General features: G+C 40.7%; 2 protein-coding genes across 2 annotated transcripts; both read right to left on the bottom strand.

Moving 5' to 3' along the window:
• Positions 1 to 633: 633 nt before the first annotated feature.
• On the bottom strand, positions 634 to 3,793 carry LOC122059974 (pentatricopeptide repeat-containing protein At4g16390, chloroplastic-like). The gene is made up of 2 exons (XM_042623084.1): positions 1,536 to 3,793; positions 634 to 1,061 (listed from the first exon to the last, which is right to left on the bottom strand). Exon 1 carries the CDS (start codon positions 3,743 to 3,745, stop codon positions 1,589 to 1,591), a length of 2,157 nt encoding a protein of 718 aa, XP_042479018.1. The 5' UTR covers positions 3,746 to 3,793; the 3' UTR covers positions 634 to 1,061; positions 1,536 to 1,588.
• A 3,273-nt stretch (positions 3,794 to 7,066) lies between these two features.
• On the bottom strand, positions 7,067 to 9,126 carry LOC122058766 (alpha-1,6-mannosyl-glycoprotein 2-beta-N-acetylglucosaminyltransferase). The gene has a single exon (XM_042621436.1). It carries the CDS (start codon positions 8,567 to 8,569, stop codon positions 7,274 to 7,276), a length of 1,296 nt encoding a protein of 431 aa, XP_042477370.1. The 5' UTR covers positions 8,570 to 9,126; the 3' UTR covers positions 7,067 to 7,273.
• Between the last annotated feature and the right edge of the window lie 422 nt (positions 9,127 to 9,548).

The raw sequence follows: 9,548 nt of genomic DNA, 5'->3' as shown, positions 1-9,548 counted from the left end.
ACTATCTTTATCATAAAAGGTCACTGTTTTCCGAATACTTGTCTTGCCATACCTGACCCTAACCGAAGGCCTATACTAGACCATGCTTGAACCACCAGCGGCAGGGGGCAGGCACCAATTTAAGGTTCTCCCCAAAATGAGTTGAGGCACATCGATGTCCCTCCCATTGATCTAGTGCAAAAGACCCTTTTACTGAACTCCATTCAATCTTTATCAATTGTACCCACAACCCCTACCTGCTTCTTGCCACTTTTGTCTCTGCCTCTGCCACTGCCACTAATGGATCCCAATCTAAAAATGGACGGGAAGGGATCCTTTTGGGCAAAGACGGGAGCAACAACAACCAACTTAGCCTTATCCCAACTTAATGGGGTTGGCTACATGGATCCATGCGAAAACAAAAAAGAAGAAATGAAATTAAAAGGAAAGTAAAAGGCACCAATAAGTCAAGAAAATCTCAGTTAAACAGGGTCAGGTACATGGATCCTTGCCTTCCCAATTCAAAGTTTTCCTGTAAGTTTCAACAATGTTTTTTTTTTTTTTTTTTTTTTGGTAATGAGTTTCAACAATGTTGACTATGACAACAGTTGCGACTATAAACATAATGTAAGTAATATATATGACGAGATCAAATTTGGAAGGGAGGGGAGCAAAAGCAAGATATTACAAGAGATCTGATGGGTGTTTCAAAACAGTCGGTAGATGTTCGTGTCCTTTGAACTCACCTAGCTGGACTCTATGTAAGATCTTCTACAAAGCCATCTCCACAAAAACATGGCACCATCATCCACAAATCATGCACAGGTTTAGTGGTTTCCTCAGATTCAATTAACTAAGAAGTTTTGTATTGGCGGTAGAAATTGTTCCATTCTGGTAAAGAAGTCTGCAATTCTCAAAAGCGTGGTATAAACCAGGATGGGAGGCACCTTTGTCCTTCATGCAGTTTAGGCTCTAAAACCGTATTCCATCTCAACCCATAAGGGGGCCAAAAGATCCTCTCTTATAAGTGACAAACCCTTGTAACAAATCCTCTCTCATAGCTCATTGTTTCACCAGAACAACTGCAAAGGAATTAGCAGATTTTTGGAATCACATAAACATTGAAGCAAAAGCCCTGGCTTGCCTTACCTAACATCCACAGGCTGGGACCGTCCCCCAATAACCACTGCCACCAAACCTACAGAGCCTGCCTTTATAGGAAAGCCCTCATAGAATATCTGAGTACAATAAGACACTTAAGACCCTTTGATGTTATATTTTACTGACTGAATTGGCAAATTATCATTCTGAGATTACTAAGATGCCAAAAAGAGTTTTCTGAATGCAAACCAAAAATGGCCACCAGAACATATTTTACATATGACTTTTGAATCATTAGCAAGTGTGGATATCCCACAGATAGCAGACTCAGACAAAAAAAAAAGCATTAAGGATTTAAAAATCTATTCTTGTATTACTAAGTACAAAATTTGCTCTCCCAGGAGAATTAGATAATGAAAGTAACCAAGAAGAACAGTTAAAGAAGATCCACATACCATCAAAAGAGAATATGCAATGGACTTATGAGGCTATTTTTTGAAGACAAAGCCTAAGCAGTCACCAGTTCAGCTGAGCTCCTTGACTCCAACCATGACTTGGCGGCAACATTTGTAGTTAAGAACCAGCCAACCTTATCAGCTGGGGCCTCATGGAATGGGGCACTTAATTCCTTCAAGTGTGACTCCAAGACACTTGCCAGTGCTTTGTCCGAGTATTTGTGCTTGCCATGGCCAGTATTTATACCAAGCACTGATGGCAACTCTTCCCCATTCTCTAGTGCCTTGGATAAGTCACTCATCCAAACATGCAAAGCAGTCAGGGCTGCCCCAGGAGAGAGAGACTTCAAATGCAGTGACCACTGTGTCAGAGACTTAGACTGAATACCTCTGTATATATCTAGTGTGAGTCCCAAGTCTAATAGCTCACAAGCTCTTTCCAACAAATTGAGGTTAACACAAAGATCAATCAAGCAATTGCAATAACCCTTCTGGACATCTGGGCTAATTGAATTGAAGAGCTCATTGGCTTCTTGTTTAAACAACCCATTGCCAGTTTCCTCCACCAACAGTTGTTTCACCACAACCCTCAGTTTAGAATTAGCCCTCTCAATGCACCCAATCAACTTATCAAGTTCTTCTTTTCGCGTCTGGGTCATCACATTTAGGAGACAACCACAAAACCGCTCATCGGGAGTTATACCCAATTCTAGGAGGCGGTTGAAAGTCTTCACAACATCATCCGTCCGATTAGCTTTTCCATAGCACTGGATGAGTGATGTCAATACAAAAATGTTAGGCTCAAAACCTGCTTCTAACATCTCATTCAATGTGCTTTCCGCCTCCAAAACTTTACCACTACAAGAATATATGGTAAGCAAGGATGAAAATGTCCAACTGTCAGGCTTAGTAGTCGACCTCTTCAAGTCTTCAAAGATCTCAATAGCTTCATCAGTGTAACCTATATCAGCACACATCGCTAAAAGGGTGTTATAGAGAACCACATTCAACTCTAAACCCTTGTCCTTCATCTCTCTATACACATCAAGGGCGTCTTGGGCATAACGGGCTCTACCATATGCTCGTAACAGAGCAGCATAGGTTGTCCAATTCGGCGAAAACCCATTGTTGACCATCTCTTTATAGACAGACTTTACCTGCCATGGCCTCTTTGCTCTCCCCATGGCATCCAACAACGTGTTGTAGACAACCAAGTTTGGTTTCACCTTTAAAGCCTTCATTTCTTCATAGACATTTAAGGCCCCCTCAAAGTTACCCGACATTCCATATATCTTGATCAAAGTTGAGAATGTGACCAAATCAATGCGCCATCTCTCCGTCCTTGCACGATCATACAAACTAAGGGCCTTTTCAACATTACCTGCTCGACCATAAGCATCTATCATAGCCGAGTACGTCACATCATCAGGATCGCACCCGAAGTCTGGCATCTTCTCGAACCACTCCACAGCCTTATTGGGCAAAGAACAATGCCTCGCGCAGCTGATTATAGTGGAGAATGTAACATTGTCAGGTTTGACACCCCTCACGAGCATTTCTTCGAACAACTTCTCTGCTCTATCAAATGTCCTGCACTTTTTAAAAACCTTCAAGGTTACGTTATAAAGGATTACCTCTCGCTTCGGTTTCAGTTTCTGCTGGAAGAACTTCAGAGTAAGAGGCGCCGTTGCAGGGTTCTCCATGTGATTAAGAACAATAACAGCATCTTGCTCTAAGGGGCTCTCGCCCAGAGTAGTCAACACTTTGAAGACATCTTCCTCAGTTGGGTTACATGAATTCAGAGACGCAGCTAGTTTCGAAAGTGACGAATACCTGGAATCGTACGACTGCTGCCGAAGCTGTGCAGCTCGAGGGCTCTTGGGGTTTACCCAGATATAGCTTTTGGATGAAGGAGCGGTTTTCCCATCTGGGTTCGGAGACTCTTCTTGTGGGTCCGAAGGATTAGGAGATGGGGTTTGAGATTCTTGAGGAACAGTGTCTCGCAGAGAAACCTGAGGAAATGAAGAGAGAGAAATCGTTGGTTGAGATGAACGGGAGTGGAGTTTAAGAGGGTAGTTGAAGCTTTTGGGATTCCAGAAAAAGAGAGATGGAGCTACAGATAATACTGGTGGTGGTGGAGGAGAAAGAGGGCTGCGGAAAGTGAACTGGCTATGGCAGAAATTGCATGTTGAAGAGAGATGGGGAGCCATTTTCCTCCCCTAGTTGTGTATGTGGGCTTCAGTCGTTTATCTTATATACAAAAGAACTGATAAACATGAGGCGTTGCATACGCCTAGATATATTTTTCATTTGTTATGGAAAATGGTTTATGTGGGAGAATGTGGTCTCTGCGTCCAGACGTATGATATATCAGGATGATATTTGCCGTCCTATGAAATAAAAAATGATGCTTTAAAATGATATCTTTGATGATGCTTCTTTGTACATTTTCATCAATCCCTTCTACTGTATGACATTGATTTCCTTGATTGTCTATATGATATCATTATACGGCACTTCATTGGTGTGCTTCTATGTACGACTTGTTCAGGGAATCTTCGTCTTTTATTTTTTATTTTTTAAGAAAGAAAAAATTATTAAAAAAAAAATCTATTATGAATGGACATAGGAAACGCATGATGTTTAGAGAGACTTCACCCTTGTTTTTCACATTTTTTGTTTTGTGAAGAAAAGAACCTAGAAATCAGCAGGATCTCTACACCCACACACAAGCAGGGTGAAATAACCCTTTTGCCCCTATGAAAAATAGAAATCTCATTGTTATTGATGCTTTTGCATGTGCTCCAACCTTACAAGGTGAAATAACCCTTTTGCCCCTATGAAAAATAAAAATCTCATTGTTATTGATGCTTTTGCATGTGCTCCAACCTTAGTGCAAGGGTCATGTTGCCTTTTAGAAAACCCTCTACCCTAAAGCCAACCCGACTAGTAGTTATCGATTTTGGTTTGACTTTTGTAGATTGAATAGGTTATTAGTATTTTACAAACATTATTTTGCCACTTGGCTTTCTTAGTTTTGGTGAGACTGCAGGAACCGTGTAGGGTAGTGAGGAAGAGGAGATGTAGGGTGGTTCCATAGGTGGGTTGCAACTTGCAACAATGAGTGACACGGAAGGAGATAGGTTGAACGGTTGGGATGGAATCTACACTGTCCAATAACCAATAATGTGCTAGCATGGGATGTGTGGAGATTCCATTCCAACATGACAGCTTAGAGAATCTTTTTCCAACTTATAATATCCAAAGTGTGACCTGGTAAATCTCTTAAGTAGTAACAAAAAATATTACATATGAATGAGTCGATTCTAAGGAACGGGGGAAGCCTTTAGAGAACGTGTATGTACACATACTCCAAAAAGAAATCGAGTTAAAATTAAACCGGGATGTAACGACTGTTATCAACGTTAGGAAATCCAGAGTCGTCAGTGGTGACCTCAAGAAGAATTATCTTTTCTATTTTAATAGTCTACTCACCTTGAGAACCACTCAATCAGAGGTAGGATCCAACGGTTGGGAGAACATTACCATGTAAGAAAACGAATAATTAAAAAATTTAAGAACTATTAAGAAGATGAAGCCCATACCAAAACTGATCGATCCCCATTTCCTAAATAAATTCAAGTCAACATTACCACAACATAATTGAGCTGCATGGAAAATAATATTTTCTGTTTTTCAATTAATGTGACATCTATGAATGTTGTTACACATTTAAAAAGGAATGGTTTCCATTCATCCCAAATTCCCAAATTGTGAATAACAATGAGTTATGCATATAAGTTCATGTTCTCCATTCATCCTAGATTTGTAAGTTTTCTTTCTCATGGAGGAAAACTTTCTCCAATACATATATTCTATAAGTGAGAAAAAAAAAATTTTGAACTCTTTGACTTTTTAAATTGTCTAGAAATTATCAAAATTCTCTCTCACCATTCTTTGAATTTTTTCCTCAGCAAAACCATGAATCTAATGAAATTTTCTTACAAAAATGTTTTACATGGAGGTGCAACAAATGCGTGCAAGTGATAGATCTTAGAACCAGGGCATGCCAGAGGTTGGGACAGACTCCAAATTCACCCCCTGCCAGGACCCTACAGAGACAGGATCAGCACAGGACCCTACGGAGACACGATCAGCACGAGTCCAGATTCTCTGTGGGGAGCGGTGAGGTGAAGTGAGCATCCAACAGCTGGGAGGGTCTGGCCATGCACCCACAATGGTTGGACGCTCACTGCACCTCACCGCTCGCTGTAGAGGATTTTTTTGCGGACCAGCACTGGGTAACAGTCCTTTTACTGCACTTCATGTATGTGTCTACTGTGCTCCCAGGAGCAAGATGCCAGCACCAGCACCTCAGGGCATGATAAGTTAATCACCTTCAGGAAGTTCCTCTTGCTTCCATTATTTGTTTCACAGAAGGGTTTAGCCAGCAGCAAGGGCTTTACTGGCCTTGATGGCAATCAGTACCTTTGGGTGTGTGTGTGTGTGTGTGTGAGAGAGAGAGAGAGAGAGAGAGAAAGAGAGAGAGAGAGAGAGAGAGATGGAAATTGGCATCCATAATGCTCTCCCCCTCAAATAGGTGCCACAATAGAATATTAAATTATCTAACATGACACAAGAATGAAAATTTTAAAAGATAAATCATGCAGAACAATAAGATTGCTATACATAGAAGTTCCAATTTGAACAAACTGCTCGGCTCCTTGGCCTAGCAAGAAATCCATTGGACCATAGCTGAATAAGTAAAAGCCTTTGACTGATATGATATAATTATCTTATTTTCTTCTATAATGTCTTTTCTAAATTCAGCTGCTACATAGCAATCTGTGTTAATTTAAGCTTCAAGCATTTTACTCTTATCCTGTACAACTACATTCTCTGCATAATAGCAAACTCCAAAACTTAAGCCATTCAGGTGTCATATAGACCAGTGACCCAAAAGAAGAATCCACCTATGATAATTGAGATACGCTTGCCTTTATATTGTATACTCAAAATTTAGATGCACAAAGCCTACTTGAAACAGGATAAGACCCATGTGTTTTACTGTACCTGTCTCATCTCCAGCCACATACCAAAGAAGATTACATCTAATATGTCAAACTGAGCAATTTTTTACAATATGGGCTATAATAATAGCAAATACATTCACAGCATCCAGGCATATAGTATTTCACATCTGCAATATGGAAATCAAATCAAGCAGGAACACTTTCTCCCACAGATCAGGTTTCAGTAACCAATTTCATCCTAAAGGGTTAGTGGTGGAAGATGTGGGAGAAAAAAATATATTTCAATCAAACAGTGGAGAATGATTTATAATAACCAAAATGAATCAAAACAAAGCCAATCCACAGTAAATATTCATGCCTCCCCACCCCCCACCCCTCCTCCACACCTATTGTAATCTAAAGCAATGTGATCAAGAGGAATGGATACCTACAAAAAATCTTGGAATATTGCTGTCACGAGAGAGGAACATGTTTTATGAATTTAGTAGGGACAAGATATGAGAGATGAAACCATAAAATTACTTGATAAATAACTATGCTTCCTTTAACGTGTACAGAGTAAAACGTAGTACCTCTAATTTTCCAGTCAAACAATCAGATAACCAAAGAGCCAACAAATAACTCTTCAACCAGGTGTTCTGCTGTCTCACAATATATACGTAATTGCAAAAGCCAAGCAGTCAGCACTCAAACAAATCAAACCCTTCAACCAAGACTCCTGCTGCCTCCCAAGTGATACATACGAGCAAAATCCAAGCACAGTTGACGGTCCCTCTGATCTCCCCAACCCCCCCAACCCTTAAAGCCAGCTTGGTAACCTGCTTGACGCTCATACACATACACTTCCCAGTCTGCTTTGATGTTGGCAACTTTATCCACCTTCTCAACTGCGATGTTCATCTTTCCATTGTCAATGCAAGAATTCTTCTCCCCCTGTCCCTGATGCAAACCACACTTTCCAAAATGAACTGCACTGCTACGAGGTCCCCTTAGCGTGTGAACATGATCACCAAATGAAGGATAAACAGTGGCCCACATTGTGATGTCCCAGTTGTACTCATCAAAGAAGCAAAAATCTCTTGCCTTTGAGTGGATCTTCCTCCAAACAGTCCTGTTAAAAGCATAACCTATATTTCCAATCTTCTCGGCAATCAAGGTCTCCCCCCCTTCTCCCCTTGAATTCACATCAGACGGGGCCAAGTTTGCAGCATAGCAATGAGAACATTTCTGATGTTTTAGCTCTGTAAGAATCTGGATGCTACGGTATGCATTGGGGAAAATGAAGTGGTCTTCCTCTATGAAAAGAATATGACCTGAATGCATCCGTGTCTCTTCCAACCTATCCCAAACTGTGTTCATCATCCACCACCAGTGATGCTTCAATGAGACAATCTTTGGAGACCGGTGGTTCCCATATTGATCTGGATTTCCTTTACAGTTTTTCGTAGATGGGTTATCTTTATCCCGACAGTCTTGCGGTGAGACACCCGGAAAACTGTCAGGAAAGAGGTGTGGTGAATAAGGGGCAAAGATCTGTTTCACTTGGCAAAACTGGATGCCTTCAACAATCTTGTTCATTTCTTTGAAATATCCATCATGGCTGACAATCAGTAAGGTTTCATTGATCCCCTCTACAGTAGACAGACTTTTGACAACAACTTGTAGATATTGTGGCCGATTGTGAACATATAGAACGATTGTTATGTGATCCTTGGTTAGATTTGGGAAAATATCTAAATTTCTAGGAGGTAATTTGTTCTTCTTCTCCAATGAAATCGACAACTTAGTTTGTTTTGGCAGCCTGGGTATTCCTCTGGACTCTGAGGAACTCGGAAATGGAACTTCATCGACTTCATCTGATGTCCAGGATATGACACGAGACAACGAATTTGTTCTAACATGGACAGTTAACAGAAAAACTCCCAACAAAGTAACCAGAACAACAGGTAATATCCGCCGAAAAGCCGCATCTTTGATGCGGGGTTTCTTGTAGAAAGCCATATAAATTCTATGCTCTCAAAAGAACCTACTGATGCACCATCTCCAGTTTCAAACAGTACAGTTGCCCCAAATACAAAATCAAAAATTTATGAAGCAAAACTCCAAGAAGCAAAAAACCCAGAAACCCATTTAAGAACAGATTGAAGGAGAGAGAATACAGTGATTTAGAGCATGTATGGCTTCAGCCTTCAAGAGAAGAAAACCCAAGTGTCTGAAACGTTCTTTACCTGGAAATGGCTGAAATCAACAACAAAATCTCAAAACCCACCAAGAGCTAGGCAGGATATCCACCACCACAGCCTCAGATTTGCCTCCGAGGAACCAAGAGCCATCTGGGTCTGGGCTGCAACAAGTTGTGAAGACCAGAAGGAAGGTTGAAGCTTCATATTAGTCGTCGTAAAGACTACGACTTCTCCTCATCCCCTTCGAGAATCTCATTCTCACCAAGATGGTTTCTAGTGGAGAAAGTTTTAGTGGAAGTGGGAAAAATTTTGGGCGATTAGGGGAGTCTCAGATCAGGGGATGCTTATAGAGAAAGTTATTAAAATAAACAAAGTCAAATGACTACTAATCTGCTGGCTTAGATAGTTATTAGATCTATAGATGTTAAAACCTTTTAAGTCTTTCACTTTTGTTGGAAATGAGAAAGTTCAGGACTCCTACTTGGAGGAAGAAAAGTATCCAAGGGTATTTCTGTAATTACACGACTTCCATAATCCAACCATCAAACATGGGTTCTCCACGGAAAAGACAAAGGAACCCCTGGGTGTACAGTGACCCTATCGGATCTTGGATCTTGGATCTTGGATCTTGAGACAAGGATTTTAAAATTTGAAATCAGTCCTTGTTGATTGTGGATCGTATCAGGGGTGCACATGCGCATCAATCAAAGGGTAGATTTTTGGGGTTTCATAGAGCTACTAGGGATCATAGTTTAGCAAAAACGGGAACGACAGAAAAAAGAAACGGATGGTATGGA

This window comes from Macadamia integrifolia, chromosome 13, assembly GCF_013358625.1.
Source record: "Macadamia integrifolia cultivar HAES 741 chromosome 13, SCU_Mint_v3, whole genome shotgun sequence".
Taxonomy (NCBI): Eukaryota; Viridiplantae; Streptophyta; class Magnoliopsida; order Proteales; family Proteaceae; genus Macadamia; species Macadamia integrifolia.
This window is presented reverse-complemented; position numbering and strand designations above follow the sequence as displayed.

Coding starts and splice junctions, on each gene's coding strand:
- LOC122058766 (XM_042621436.1), bottom strand. CDS start 8,569: ATGGCTTTCTACAAGAAACCCCGCATCAAAGATGCGGCTTTTCGGCGG.
- LOC122059974 (XM_042623084.1), bottom strand. CDS start 3,745: ATGGCTCCCCATCTCTCTTCAACATGCAATTTCTGCCATAGCCAGTTC.